This window comes from Ylistrum balloti, unplaced genomic scaffold, assembly GCF_031769215.1.
Source record: "Ylistrum balloti isolate Yb309-2 unplaced genomic scaffold, AGI_CSIRO_Ybal_v1 Utg369882, whole genome shotgun sequence".
In the NCBI taxonomy this organism is placed as follows: domain Eukaryota; kingdom Metazoa; phylum Mollusca; class Bivalvia; order Pectinida; family Pectinidae; genus Ylistrum; species Ylistrum balloti.
In genome coordinates this window covers 1652505-1668258 of record NW_026782019.1, presented here as the reverse complement: position 1 = coordinate 1668258, position 15754 = coordinate 1652505, and the positions used below count along the sequence as shown (strand labels likewise).

Genomic DNA, 15754 nt, shown 5'->3' with positions numbered 1-15754 from the left:
GTATTTTGTTAAATACTTGTGTATTGATATGAAAAGCATACATCTTTATACATTAACTCTATACTAGATAAATATCTGTCTCAATTAGATTAAAATTACATATTTTGTCCAGGTATTTTTGTGAATTATGTTGAAATCATGGGAGGGGCTATAGGTCAGTGCTGAATCTGTTAACTTGTCATTAAGTCTGTGGATAGCTGTCAGGAGCTTGTAACATCTACTACTCTAAAAGTTAGTAATGAATATCAGCCAATAGGTTATATGTTCAAGAATGACATGTTTAACACTAGAAGTATTACTCATGACTTGTGTTACAGCTCCTGTTGTTTATCTGTGGAACCAAAGACAAATACCGCCAGCTGAGAGATCTTTATGCTGTGGAGTCCCACCTACACACAGTGATGGACCAGTGTCGAGAAGGAGGGCTTGTTGTGTCGGAGAACATACCTACCCCCATCATACTATCATACGACACGCTGCTTAACATTGTAAGTATCTGTGGTGCAGCACTTAGTAATATTGGTAACTGACTTGACTGATTTGAAATAAAAAGAGTGTGACAATTTAGAGGAAGGTTCTGACTAGAAGTTAAAATAATACCATCTAACTATTATCATGTATAATGATGTTTACAGGTTGAACATCTGAAGATCTGTGCTGAAATTGCAAGTGAACGTCCGGTGAACTGGCAGTTATATTGTAGAGATCACCAAGGTACGGGCTGCACAATGTGGTACAAATGTTACAGCCACATCCAGATAGTAATTTTACACTATATCATCAGAAACGAAAGGTGCTGTCATTTGTACGGTACACCTGTAAAGCATTGATTCATTTCCATATCATTACCTTGTCTGATAGAAGTCTGCAGAAATTTTTTGTCTCACCCAACTGAATCTTACCATTTATTGTTTATTTTTTTTTGTTAAGTATGGATGGATACACATGATAGATTTTGGGATTTTTTTTATGCCAGGAATATAGGAGTCAGCTACATGTAGTAAACTTTATTTTGTAGGAGTGTTGGCGTTTCTAGTAAGGGCCAGTATCGTGTTAGACGAGGGAGTGGCACCCACGGTTCTACAGCTGCTTCAGTGTGCTCTGTGTGGGTCAAAGGGTCCAGTTACTGGACACACAGGGACAGGGGGTGGAGCTGCAACCAGCTCTCCAGCCAAACACAAGAAAGACAAAGATAAAGACAAAGACAAAAATGAGGGTAGGTCAAAGGTCAAACAAGTTTATAGCCTTCTGATGTGGCATTTACTGCAATATACAGACACCATGTTAGAAGCATATCATAAAAGAGTTTTTGATATCAGATAAAATCTTTTGATTTTTTGTTGTTTTTTTCTGTCACAAGGATTACCACAAGACAACTGAAACTGCATGACATCTGATTTGTTTTTGCACAGATTCTGATGATGGTCAGCGCCATGATGAACAACTGTGTGTCAATCTGGTACAACTGTTAAATCGTGTCCTGGACAAAGACCTGATGATTCGATTCCTGCGTACATTCCTTCTGGAGTCCAATGCTACTAGTATACGTTGGCAGGCTCACAGCCTGCTCTACCATATCTACAAGTAAGGGATATAAACAGGTTGACCAAGTTTGCTCTAATATCTCTAAGTAAAGTATATATAAACAGCTTGTCTAACTTTACTTCTATATAAACAGTACATTTTCTATTAAAACTTTTACCTCTTCTAAATTAAGATGAATTAAAACTTAAAGATCACAGATGTAGCATTCAGAATGCTATCGATTAATTATTGAGTTAATAGATTGCAGAATTTTAAGCTGCAATAATGACCTGGTAGACATGATTAATTTATTAAGGTGACATAGAGAAAAACAATTCTCACTTTTATCCCATGAAATTGAACATAGAAGAAGATTCTACATTTAACCGCTGTGTTTCTGTACCAGGAACTCCGGTCTGACGGAACAGGAACATCTGCTAGAACTGATGTGGAGTCTATGGAAGGAACTGCCTCTGTATGGACGTAAGGCAGCACAATTTGTTGACTTGCTGGGATACTTTGTACTCAAGACACCACAGACATCAGAGAAAAAGGTAAGCAGACAAACACGTAGGATCCTTAAGTGATGACCTGGAAGGGGATGTAGTGGAGAAAATATTTACTCCTTTTTGTATTCTATCAGTAAAACATGCTTAAAGCAGTGATAATACTTCTTGTATTAACTTTCTTTTACAGACAAAGCAATATTTGGAGAAGGCTATATCAGTACTTAAGGAAGAAAACCAGATCCTGTCAAACCATCCAAACGCCCAGATCTACAAGTAAGTACTTCAAATTTATACATAGTCTTTCCTCAACATTTGATTTTTATTTTTTCAGTGAATGCAGATTTCATAGGATTTCTATTTATATACATCTTTTAGATGGAAAAAATGTCTAATTCTTTATCAAGACAAACCTTTTTTGTACAGAATATTGTAAATTAACAGAAATCTCAATCCATGACCAAACAAAATATATATTTTGATGTGATGGTTTGTTGCAGTATGTTACAAGGGCTAGTTGACTTTGATGGGTACTACCTGGAAAGTGACCCCTGCCTTGTGTGTAACAACCCAGAAGAGGAATCCACAGTAACCCTTCAAATATAATACTTCTTGCTTATAATTTAGTTGTTTTTTACATATTAAACTGAATTGTACACATGCAAACATTATATTTGAAAAATAAAAAAATTGCTATGGAATGAAAAATTTTGTCTTTGACACTTCAAATGAAAGAATTATTTCTGTGCATTCATATTTTACTGAACAGATAGTAAATGTACTCAGGGTATATCAATGACTGTGTGATCATTAATTTAATTGAAAAAATGTAACTTAATCTGTAAGTCTGTGATCTGTACTTGGTTGTTATTTAATTTCTGCCACATTGTCGAAGGGTATCTTTTCCTTTAACAATTAAGTGATAATACTATGATTTCTGTGTGGTGTATGTTTTCAGAACCTGAAGCTGTCGGCTATCAAGGTTGACTCGAAGTTTACCACCACTACACAGATTGTGAAGCTGGTAGGGAGTCACACCATATCCAAGATTTCCCTCCGCATCAGTGACCTGAAGCGCACCAAGATGGTAAGTATAGTAACCTCAATCTGTGGTCCATCAAAGGTCTTAGTTTGTAAGGGAGATAAGTCTGCCGTCAATTACGTATCTGGTCCTCTTATTTGACACTTCGTTAGATTTAACAACTTGGTGTCTGAAATTTCAAAATGTTTAAAAAGAATTACTGAAAAATAACAGATATCTTGCAGTTCACTTTTTTTCATTGAAAATAATGTCATGTAGTAGCTGGCATTTTGTATGTTAATGTTTAAAAAGTATGGCTGGTTTTTCAATTTGCAAAAGTGAAAGTCAAGCAATGTATGTATACTTTTATATTCTGATTGTGCCAGTGATATTGTACTCTTACCACAGGTACGTGTGATGAACATCTATTACAACAACAGGACAGTACAAGCTGTAGTCGAGCTCAAAAACAAGTGAGTTACATCTGGAAATAAAATGCCTGTTTTTATACTGTTGTCAAATCTGTTTGTTGATTAATATTGTTGAGTAATGATTGCAACTCAACCCTTTAAATATGATTTTGCAGACCAGGACTTTGGCACAAGGCACGAAAGGTGACCCTGTCCGCTGGTCAGACAGATGTGAAGGTAGACTTCCCCATTCCCATCGTGGCTTGTAACCTGATGATAGAGTATGCTGATTTCTATGACAACCTGCAGGCGACCGCAGAGACTCTACAGTGTCCACGATGTAGTGCTTCTGTCCCTGCTAACCCAGGAGTGTGTGGTAACTGTGGAGAGAATGTCTTCCAGTGCCACAAGTGCAGGTATGCATCACATACCACCAGCTGAACAACCAGCTGTATGTGTTTTAAAGCAATGGATTAAATGCACCATTATTGAATTGATTGGAAGAATGTCTCTTCATATACAATCTAGTCATTTCTTATTAATAAAGATTATTAACTGATTTCAGTTTTTTATAGAAGATTTATTATTTTCAAAAATTGTTGTAGAGTTGAACAATGCTGTAGTGTTGAACAATGTTTCAGTTTTAAACAATGCTGTAGTGTTGAACAATGTTTCAAAATTGAACAATGTTTCAGTGTTAAACAATGCTGTAATGTTGAACAATGTTTCAAAATTGAACAATGTTTCAGTGTTAAACAATGCTGTAGTGTTGAACAATGTTTCAGTGTTAAACAATGCTGTAGTGTTGAACAATGTTTCAGTGTTAAACAATGCTGTAGTGTTGAACAATGTTGTAGTGTTGAACAATATTGTAGTGTTGAACAATGTTTCAAAATTGAACAATGTTTCAGTGTTAAACAATGCTGTATTGTTGAACAATGTTTCAGTGTTAAACAATGCTGTAGTGTTGAACAATGTCTCAGTGTTAAACAATGCTGTAGTGTTGAACAATGTCTCAGTGTTAAACAATGCTGTAGTGTTGAACAATGTTTCAAAATTGAACAATGTTTCAGTGTTAAACAATACTGTAGTGTTGAACAATGCTGTAGTGTTGATACTTCGACAGAAATTGTAATGTAGGTTTAAATAGTCAATATATGAAGTTCTTACTATGTAGTGTATTAAATGAGAACTAATGGATTTTTACCAGAGCTATAAACTATGATGAGAAGGATCCATTCCTGTGTAATGCTTGTGGCTTCTGTAAATATGCCAAGTTTGACTTTACACTGACGGCCAAGACCTGCTGTGCTGTCGATCCTATAGAGAATGAAGAGGACCGCAAAAAGGTATAACAATTGTCTGGTTTATGGAAGTCAATATTATCTATAAAATTCCTGATCATCTTTGAAAAATATAATGAGGGAAAAAATCCTATCCAAACTGGTCAGTTAAAGATTGAAAAGTTATATTCAGAAGGGATCCTTTTAAGGCAACTTATGTTCAATGATGGGTTAATGTTCAACGTTTGGGCTGAAATATGTTTTCATGTGTTTATGAGCAAATTCAGCACCTTAGAAAATGAAGAGATTTAATCAGTGATTGAAAAAACCCCAAAAACACTGGGGCTTTGTTTCCTGATAAAAAGGTCTTGGACTTAATTTTATCCTGTAGGGAGAATTCATACTGAAGCTCTGTGTATTGATATGTGACTTTTTCTCTTGTAGACAATCTCAACTATCAACAGCCTACTGGAGAAGGCTGACAGAATCTACAAACAGTTACAACACCACCGTCCGTTGCTGGAGCAGCTGCTGGTACAAGTCACAGAACACAGTTCAGAGAAACTACCGGTACAACACTCCACTTCCTGGCATAATTAAAAGAACATGTGATCATAACTAGATTTCTATACATATTAAACACACTAAATCTACAGCCAGATTTCTGTGATAAATAATATATGAAGCACACAATTATATACTAAAAATTTAAATTGTACATAAATAATCAGGAAATTGCCGAGATAGCTACACAACTAATATATCCTGGGGTGAAATCTTATATCCTGGGGTGAAATCATATATCCTGGAGTGAAATCATAGTGTCAATTTTCAAAAAGTGTCTTTAAAATATTTCTTAATTTGAAAGATTATAAGGTAAATTCAAGTTGAAATTTTCTAAAAAAGACAATATTGCATTGGTGTTTTTGTTGTATTGTGTATTACATTAAAATTTTATATTTTTTGGATTACTGTTGTTGCAATATGATTCTATTTAACTTGATTTTAATCTCTCCATACACAGCAGGACGAGGCAGCTGCTGCTAGTTCTGGTGGAGGAGCTGGAGCTGGAGCTGCCATTACCAACAGTAGTGTTAACAAGTCCATACAGCAACTCGCCATCAAATATTGTAGTGAGTGCAAGTCCTCGTTTGATGAACTCAGCAAGACTATACAGGTAAGGGATCAAAAATACCTATAGAACTTCAAAATACCCGGAGGATGTTTTTATTATTGTGTCGGGTAAGGACATCCTACTGAACAAATAGTTAATGGTGATGAACCAGACAAACAACCTTGTCAATAGGATGTTATAAGGAATAAGACAACACTACCATCAAAAAAACTTAAATAAGAAAAGATGAAGTTTGAAAGCAAGTATGAAATATGTAACTATGATTCTAGTTAGAAAATGTAATCAAATTTCTCATAGATTCAAGAGTTTATTAGGAATTTACTTCAATCCCCAATGAAATTATTTTATGAGTAAAAATGAAAAAAATATTCATTTAATGAGGGAATATTGATTATGTATTTTACAAGGATTTTATTATCACTTTCATCATTTTATTTATTTATTGGTTGTAAAGTATCATTCATCAATTTTTTGTTTAACAGAAAGTTCTGGCATGCCGCAAGGAGTTGGTTGAATATGATTGTCAGCAGAGGGAAGCAGTGGCTGCAGCCAGCCGTGCCTCTCCGCTGTCTTCTCCTCGCGACACTGCAGACAGCACTAAGGTCAGGGAGGTCACTTGTAAACCAAAGGCTACTAAAGACATGTAAGTATGGCAATAGTTACAAGGATGATTGTCCAAGTTGTGAGAATAGATTAAAGATATCCAGTGATTGTTGCATAATGAATTCAAATAAATACATAAATTATAAAAGATGATTTATCATGTTATTGAATTCTTCTTGTTCTATTTTATCAATAATTCTGTTACAGAGGACGTCCTAGTAACTGTTATGGATGTGCTAGCTCAGCTGTTGAGCACTGTATAACACTGCTGAGAGCCCTTGTCACTAACACCAACCTCCGCCAGATACTCTGTAGTCAGGTAAGCTCTCACAAGCACCCAGTGGTCAGGTGAGCTTTTAGAAACACTCAGTAGTCAGGTAAGCTCTTGCAAACACTCGATGGCTAAGAAAGCATTAAAACCATTTGTGGTCAGATAAGCTCTCACAAATACTCAGTGGTCAGGTGAGCGTTTAGAAACACTCAGTAGTCAGGTAAGCTCTCACAAGCACCCAGTGGTCAGGTGAGCGTTTAGAAACACTCAGTAATCAGGTAAGCTCTTGCAAACAGTCAATGGCTAAGAAAGCACTTATAAACCATTAGTGGTCAGATAAGCTCTCACAAATACTCAATGATCATGTAAGCTCTCAGTGACCCTCATTTGTTTGATCAGTGCTCATCAACGCTCATTGATTAGCTAAGCTTTCATATACTCTTAGTGGTCAGCAAAACTCTCATAGACACTCAGTGGAAGTTTAAGCTCTTACTGACACTGTTGTTGGGTAAATGTGTACTGTTTCTCTGTAGTCAAATTAACTTTAACATAATAACCTCTCACAAAAACATTTAAATCAAATGCATACTTCAGATATTGTCATTGTAAGTGTATGACATGGAGTTTTTGTTTTTATAGGGAATGATCAAAGAATTGATTGACTACAACCTAAGGCATGGGACATTACATGTAAGGACAGAGGTACGCCACCTCCTCTGTCTCCTTACCAAGGATAGCCGTCGTGGTACAGAGGAAATGAACAACCTCATTATGACCCGCATTGCTGCTGCCCTCAAAGGTCACTTCTCCAACCCAGATCTGGTCAGTAGAATCGCTTTGCCAATCTTTGTTTAGACTGTTAAGTTAAAGAACCTCAAATCAATTTAGTATAAGACACTTTGTCTTATTAATTCATAGATTGTGTGTTAAATTCTAAAATATGAAATGTTCTGATTATTTGTGATTGGAGGATTTGTGTATTTCTAAATAACTTTTGTTTGTGTTGCAGGGATCATCAGTAAGACATGAAATCCTTTTGTTGGCTCGGTCATTACAACAAGAGGATACATGTTGGGAACAGCGCGTCCGCTGTGGTAAGACATGTCTGATTGTTTATGTTAGACTGTAGTATTGTAATGTTGATGACTTTAGACAGTTGAAGGTTTGAATGCTTGTTTTACTGAGGAATTTTAACTATTTCAGTGATGAGGCTGTTTTTAATGGGGATGTATAGCTAGTTAAAGGTTTTAATGCTTGTTTTACTGGGAGATTTTAACTGTTTCAGTGATGAGGCTGTTTTTAATGGGGATGCAGCTAAAACAGCCTGTAATCATGGACAGCATCACGCTGCCTTGCCTCCGGATCCTTCAGCATCTCATCAAGCCATCTGGAGCCACAGTCAGCACCACTGTGACTGTTGTCAATGAAAAGGTATGCAATACTGACCAATACTAAGCAATTTTTCTTTCTGATATATATATTGATACAAGAGTTTGGTGATTGTGAAGATTTGTTGTAGTTACAGTTGAATATTTACACCTACAGGATAACCGAGGTCCAGACGTACAAGGAGTGCCATCTAGTGCAGGGCAGCTGCCTGCCGAGCTCCATGTTAACAGTAAAGCATGGCTAGCTGGTGATCCAAGGAACTCATTCCAGTCATGGCGTAAACGTCTTCCTAAGAAAGGTCAGTGTGTCAAAATGTATTTTTCTGTAAATAAATATCGATCGTTACTTAATGTATATTCTGATGAAGTAGTTGTTACAAGCTACTCAACATAGTAACCATGTTGCCATTGTTTATCAAAGTTGTTTTATTTTCCATCAGTATCACAAGAATTGGAGGAAAAACCGAAAGAAAAACCAAACAAAAAAGAGATAAGAGCTCGCTTTTTGATGGAGAAGTATGCCACTAGGTGGCGCCAGAAGATGTGGAAGACCCCTGCTGTCCAGCTCAAGTTGACTCAGACCACATGGTTAAAGCAGGCAATGTTTTCCCCTTCATCTAGATCAGCACGTCAGACAGCTTGCAGCATTGTAGAATCCATCGCCCAAATACCTACTCGCAAGAAAGAAATCATTGACATGCTCACACTGTAAGTCTGAATTATGAAACCATGAATTTGCTCACTCCAAGTCCTTATGTAGTGAGTATAAAGTCATTATCTGGAAAATTAATGCTAAAGTTTGGCAATGATAATGAAATGCAAAAAGTGGTTAGACTTTGAATGCGTTGTATCTGATCTGGATTGTTTTATACTATGTACCTCAGTTAAGTTAGAGAGTGAAAAATGAGAACAAATCCTAGTTATTTAATGACTTGCTTGCACATGCTGTATCCTGACATTGCTCAGAAAAGTGCTATTTTCCTACAGCTGCCTGGATGACATTGGTCAGAGTGGGGAAAGTGCTACTAACTTCTTGGTGCTGTATAAACGTCTCATCACACCGTCCTACTGGAAGTACTACCTTGCTATCAAAGGTCTGCTCTTCCATATTGGGGAACTCATAACAAAGGCAAGTACCGGTATTGAACCGTTAGCTGCATGGAATGGTACTCTCAATACAGAAACAACTCTTCATTGAAAGGTGTTCAGTTTTAGTGCTTGTAGTTAATAAGATTTGTCGTTTGTTCTTTCCTTGGTGCTCACAAAGAAGAGCCGTCACACTGTTTCTTTATGAAGCCAGCATGTCTGGTTCATACTAGTAGTCTGCACATATACATTTGCTATTAATCCTGCAATGTGGCATTAGCTAATGATTGATACTGTTGCCTGACTTTCTGTTGGAATATAAATTTAGCAATTTTGCCTGTTTCTCAGGAAAATTGCTAGAAAATTGTTCGGAACAGGACAACAGTTTAAATTATTGACTGGTCAATAGTTTTGACTGTTGACTGACATGGAACATCAAAACACCCACAAGAATTGAAATGATATAATTATGAAGTGTCTTTTTGTTCACGATTGCCTAAGTAAGCAGATAGCATTATCAAGGATGGCTGTTCTGTTAAAAAAAAAATGTATTTATAATATTTTGAAACATTCATTTAACGAAACATTTGTTTGATGCCTGATCTGCTGATTGAAAAGACATGATACAGTGGTATTTAAGATACAAAATGATGAGACATACCAACCTTGTTATTATCTGGTCTTAAGTTTTTCTGGATAATGGTTAACCTACACTGTCTATTACAGGAGGTAGAACAGCTTCAGTACTTGGAGGAGACGACCTTGACCTCTGACCTTGCCCAGGGCTTTGCACTTAAGGCTATGATAGAGTTACTGTCCCTGTTTGTAGAACAGGACGTGATCAAAAGACACTATAAAAATAAGCTGGTGGGGTATGTCCTCAACGGTTACTTGTCGTTACGTAAACTTGTCGTCCAGAGAACGAAGTTGATTGATGACACACAGGACAAATTGTTGGAGCTACTGGAAGAGCTTACCACAGGTGAATATCATGCCTGTTCTTCTACAAAGTTACAGTTAATAATCCTATTCACCACAAACAGTAGAATATAAACTTCATATTCTAAATCTTTGCAGCAGAATCAGACATACACTGACTTTCTATATCAGTGTTATCAGTAAAGAAACTTTTAGGAATTAAATTTACCAATGCAATCTATTAATCTCCTATTGACTGAAAGCTTTTAAGATAGAATATACAAGTTAACAATGCACAAGCTAACCAACTTTTTATTTTTGATAATTGTGAGGTAGGCAGAAACTAACATTTACTCAATGTTACAGGTACTGAGTCAGAGACTAAGGAGTTCATGCAGGTGTGTGTACAGACAGTGAAGAAGTACCCGGAGGATGACTACAGGTCACCTGTATTCATCTTTGAGAGGCTGTGTAGCATTATCTTCCCTGTAAGTCTGAGCTTGTATTTTTTAAAGGCATCATTTTTGTGGAAGACTGTCATTTTTTTTAATATCTTAGGGTAGCTGTGTGGAATGGGTATCAGAAGTTAGCAGCAATGTTTTCTTGTGTATTTCCTTATAAATAATTACTAAAATCTTCATTGTCATGAACAAGAATGTAATCCAATGTTTGTGATATTAACAGGAGGAGAGTGACACAGGAGAGTTCCTTATGATCCTGGAGAAAGATCCTCAACAGGAGGACTTCCTGCAGGGGAGGATGCTGGGTAATCCTTACAGCTCAAATGAACCTGGTCTTGGGCCACTGATGAGGGATGTCAAAAATAAAATCTGCCAAGGTCTGTGTATTATCATTTTTATGTTAAGATAAAAACTGTAAAGATTCCGAGATGGTTCTGAGATAGGGATGGTCAAATGGTTCTGAGATGGGGAAGGTCAGATGTTTCTGAGATGGGTATGGTCAGATGGTTCTAAGATGGGGATGGTCAGATGGTTCTGAGATGGGGATGGTCAGATGGTTCTGAGTTGGGGATGGTCAGATGGTTCTGAGATGGGGATGGTCAGATGGTTCTGAGATGGGGATGGTCAGATGGTTCTGAGTTGGGGATGGTCAGATGGTTCTGAGATGGGAATGGTCAGATGGTTCTGAGTTGGGGATGATCAGATGGTTCTGAGGTGGGGATTGTCAGATGGTTCTGAGTTGGGGATGGTCAGATGGTTCTGAGATGTGGAAAGGTATGGGCATAAAGAACACTGCGAATTAAGAAATACTGTATTTTGCACTATCAAATTTAATGCATTATCATATTTTAGAAAAATGGGGTTGATAAATTAACACTTCCCAAATAATTGCTATATAAGCAGCAAATGGAAACTGGAATTAGCATTACCATATTTTATCACAATGTTTTCAGTGCAGAAAGCACTAATTTACCACTAGAATATTCATATTTACAGTTATTTGTATATACTCTGTAAAGGGTGTTACAATCAGGAGTTTCAATTTTATGTTATTATCAAGGATGGAATATAATTGAGAAAATAACACTTTGAAAATTGATTTAAAACTAGAATAAACCATAGTTTATTTCTTGACTTCACAATAAATGCATCTTTGTTTTTTCAAGCTTTTTGCCTTTACTAGTTATTAACCTAGTTATTAATCCAGTGTTTGTATTCCACAGACTGTGAGTTGGTAGCTCTCCTAGAAGATGATACTGGGATGGAGTTATTGGTGAATAAAAAAATCATCAGTCTTGACTTACCTGTACGTGATGTTTACAAGAAAGTCTGGGCAGTGGAGCATGGTGAGGTAGGTAGTTGACCACTTCCTCATATTGTCTTTAATTAAGTCACACTGATAATAATAAACATCTGAAGATTTCCATTTTATCAACTTTTATACTTCTGTCTCCAGACTTAATATATCGGGGGCAAAAGTATTACTCACATTTCTCTGAATTCTTGTTCCAGTCAAGGTCAATTCTTCAGATCAAATTTCAGGTCAGCCTTTATTCAGATGCATGAAGAAAATATAACTCGCATAATTTATGACCAATATGTCATGTACAACTTTGACACCCTTTTGATCATATCAGCTATTTGGGTCATATTCAAATTCTTATCAAACAGCTAAATGTCTTCCTGGTGCAGATCTGAATGAAATCTCACATTCATTGTTTCAGTGTTTTGTGGCCCTTAATTCAAAGTGATAATAGCTATATGTCTTAATTACATTATGGTCCATTAGTACAAGTTAACATTAATTGTCAGTAATAATGATTTAGTCTTTTTTCTTATATGTATACATGTGTGTCTTTTTATGATCTATTGACCCAAAAGTACCTCAATTTCAACAGTAGCACTTGGTCACCAAATTTCTAAAGTTACAACTAATTTCTGACTCAAAGCATCTATTTGATATGGATGGATTTCAACTGCTATTTGTTGTTATTAGTGACTAGTATATAAATGTTTACACTCATCATATTTAGGGGGAACCAATGCCCATTATCTACCGGATGAGAGGACTGTTAGGAGATGCTACTGAAGACATGGTGAACTCACTGGACACCAGTACCGGTCAGTAGTCATGGTTTCTACACGAGCGTCCAGCTGTTGTGATTTATAGCTGGATTCTGAGTCTGTAACAATTTAAGGCATTAAAATATATATAAATTAAAATTAAGATCGCTTCGACTTGACATAAATATAATTTATTTTGTTAATTTAATGGAAAGGAAGTGATACAAGATGATGTTATTGACTTGGTAACAAACTTACACTTTTTGTTAGAAAAGGAATTTAGAATTTTTAAATTAAATAGTTATGGAAAGTATCACGGTGTTTTTTATATGATTTATATTACATTAATATGACTTGACATTAAATGGTTACATGTGAGATGGTGTCTTACAGAGGAAGATGTAGACAAGGAAGAGGTGTACAAGATGGCAAATGTGCTGAATGAAGGAGAAGGACTCCGAGTCATTTTACAGAGGTAAGTAAAATCTGGTCTGTAGGATAGGATAAGTGATAAGGTATGCATAACCTGCAAGATAATCATGATATATGTTTTCTTCTTAAAATCTACAATCAGTTCTGTAGAATAGCAGATAAGGCTTTATAAATTGTTTCCATGGTATCCAGCACCTTTAGTCATCTTAATTATGAGCAGAATTGGGCCATTTTGATTTATGCAGAAAAATTTGTTTATCAACTTTAAATAGAACATTGTAAAAATGAATTGGGACAAACCGAAGTTTTTTTCAAGGGTACCCACTAACCACTGATTATTGTGTACAGAATAGCCACTAACCACTGATTATTGTGTACAGAATAGCCACTAACCACTGATTATTGTGTACAGGTTAGCCACTAACCACTGTATTGTGTACAGGTTAGCCACTAACCACTGATTATTGTTTACAGTTTAGCCATTAACCACTGTTCATTGTGTACGGGTTAGCCACTAACCACTGTTTATTGTGTACAGGTTAGCCACTAACCAATGATTATTGTGTACAGGTTAGCCACTAACCACTGATTGTGTACAGGTTACCCACTAACCACTGTTTATTGTGTACAGGTTAGCCACTAACCACTGTTTATTGTGTACAGGTTAGCCACTAACCACTGATTATTGTGTACAGGTTAGCCACTAGCCTCTGATTGTGTACAGGTTAGCCACTAACCACTGATTATTGTGTACAGGTTACCCACTAACCACTGATTGTGTACAGGTTACCCACTAACCACTGTTTATTGTGTACAGTTTAGCCACTAACCACTGTTTATTGTGTACAGGTTACCCACTAACCACTGATTATTGTGTACAGGTTAGCCACTAGCCTCTGATTGTGTACAGGTTACCCACTAGCCACTGTTTATTGTGTACAGGTTACCCACTAACCACTGATTGTGTACAGGTTACCCACTAACCACTGTTTATTGTGTACAGGTTACCCACTAACCACTGATTGTGTACAGGTTACCCACTAACCACTGTTTATTGTGTACAGGTTACCCACTAACCACTGATTGTGTACAGGTTACCCACTAGCCACTGATTGCGTACAGGTTACCCACTAACCACTGATTGCGTACAGGTTACCCACTAACCACTGTTTATTGTGTACAGGTTACCCACTAACCACTTTTTATTGTGTACAGGTTACCCACTAGCCACTGATTGCGTACAGGTTACCCACTAACCACTGATTGCGTACAGGTTACCCACTAACCACTGTTTATTGTGTACAGGTTACCCACTAACCACTTTTTATTGTGTACAGGTTACCCACTAACCACTTTTTATTGTGTACAGGTTACCCACTAACCAATGTTTATTTTGTACAGGTTGTCATCTATCAAAGACTTAGTGTTAGGTAAACAACTGATGACTGTCCTCCTGAAGCTGTTTGGATTTGCTGTCAACGTCAAGGCCAACCGCCAGGAGCTTATCAAACCAGCGATGAACACTATAAACATTATGCTGGGGGCCCTCAATATGGTTGGTTGATAACATGTTACTCACACAAATATTGGTTCAAAAGAAAAGAAAAATGATTTATGGTTTTATGAATTAAAACCATATTAAACATTATAGAACAATTTACATCACTAGAAAGATGTCAAAATTAAATATGAAATGTTCAGAAATGTTTTCTCACCATGTCTCTGTATTATAGGCATGAACTTAATTTACAATATTCAGTAAGAATCTCTCTGTGTTTTAGGCATTATGGGCTGAACAAGAAAGCTCAGCCACCAAAGGACAGACCATCTCAGAACAAATCCTACAAATCATGGAAGTGATTCTCCTGGAAGCCAGCTCACAGCCTCCAGAGCAGTACAGGGTAAGTTTTGTTACCTCTGGAGGCCAGCTCACAGCCTCCAGAGCAGTACAGGGTAAGTTTTGTTACCTCTGGAGGCCAGCTCACAGCCTCCAGAGCAGTACAGGGTAAGTTTTGTTACTCCTGGAGGCCAGCTCACAGCCTCCAGAGCAGTACAGGGTAAGTTTTGTTACTCCTGGAGGCCAGCTCACAGCCTCCAGAGCAGTACAGGGTAAGTTTTGTTACTCCTGGAGGCCAGCTCACAGCCTCCAGAGCAGTACAGGGTAAGTTTTGTTACTCCTGGAGGCCAGCTCACAGCCTCCAGAGCAGTACAGGGTAAGTTTTGTTACTCCTGGAGGCCAGCTCACAGCCTCCAGAGCAGTACAGGGTAAGTTTTGTTACTCCTGGAGGCCAGCTCACAGCCTCCAGAGCAGTACAGGGTAAGTTTTGTTACCTCTGGAGGCCAGCTCACAGCCTCCAGAGCAGTACAGGGTAAGTTTTGTTACCTCTGGAGGCCAGCTCACAGCCTCCAGAGCAGTACAGGGTAAGTTTTGTTACTCCTGGAGGCCAGCTCACAGCCTCCAGAGCAGTACAGGGTAAGTTGTGTTACCCCTGGAGGCCAGCTCACAGCCTCCAGAGCAGTACAGGGTAAGTTTTGTTACCTCTGGAGGCCAGCTCACAGCCTCCAGAGCAGTACAGGGTAAGTTGTGTTACCCCTGGAGGCCAGCTCACAGCCTCCAGAGCAGTACAGGGTAAGTTTTGTTACTCCTGGAGG

General features: G+C 37.4%; 1 protein-coding gene across 1 annotated transcript in view; it reads left to right on the top strand.

The window, feature by feature from the left end:
* The window catches only part of LOC132546284 (E3 ubiquitin-protein ligase UBR4-like), a 70475-nt gene that overhangs the window by 38547 nt on the left and 16174 nt on the right, over nt 1-15754 (top strand). Inside the window, exons 75-103 of the mRNA XM_060209994.1 lie at nt 318-488; nt 636-714; nt 1019-1216; nt 1413-1584; nt 1931-2078; nt 2221-2306; nt 2531-2618; nt 2989-3117; nt 3460-3524; nt 3638-3877; nt 4672-4810; nt 5189-5314; nt 5778-5921; nt 6362-6522; nt 6690-6801; nt 7393-7575; nt 7763-7847; nt 8039-8172; nt 8347-8440; nt 8582-8849; nt 9129-9270; nt 9954-10209; nt 10512-10633; nt 10830-10983; nt 11830-11957; nt 12640-12727; nt 13064-13145; nt 14504-14657; nt 14884-15003. Of these exons, the coding sequence (XP_060065977.1) occupies nt 318-488; nt 636-714; nt 1019-1216; nt 1413-1584; nt 1931-2078; nt 2221-2306; nt 2531-2618; nt 2989-3117; nt 3460-3524; nt 3638-3877; nt 4672-4810; nt 5189-5314; nt 5778-5921; nt 6362-6522; nt 6690-6801; nt 7393-7575; nt 7763-7847; nt 8039-8172; nt 8347-8440; nt 8582-8849; nt 9129-9270; nt 9954-10209; nt 10512-10633; nt 10830-10983; nt 11830-11957; nt 12640-12727; nt 13064-13145; nt 14504-14657; nt 14884-15003 (4068 nt within the window). The remainder of the gene's footprint in view (nt 1-317; nt 489-635; nt 715-1018; nt 1217-1412; nt 1585-1930; nt 2079-2220; nt 2307-2530; nt 2619-2988; nt 3118-3459; nt 3525-3637; nt 3878-4671; nt 4811-5188; nt 5315-5777; nt 5922-6361; nt 6523-6689; nt 6802-7392; nt 7576-7762; nt 7848-8038; nt 8173-8346; nt 8441-8581; nt 8850-9128; nt 9271-9953; nt 10210-10511; nt 10634-10829; nt 10984-11829; nt 11958-12639; nt 12728-13063; nt 13146-14503; nt 14658-14883; nt 15004-15754) is intronic.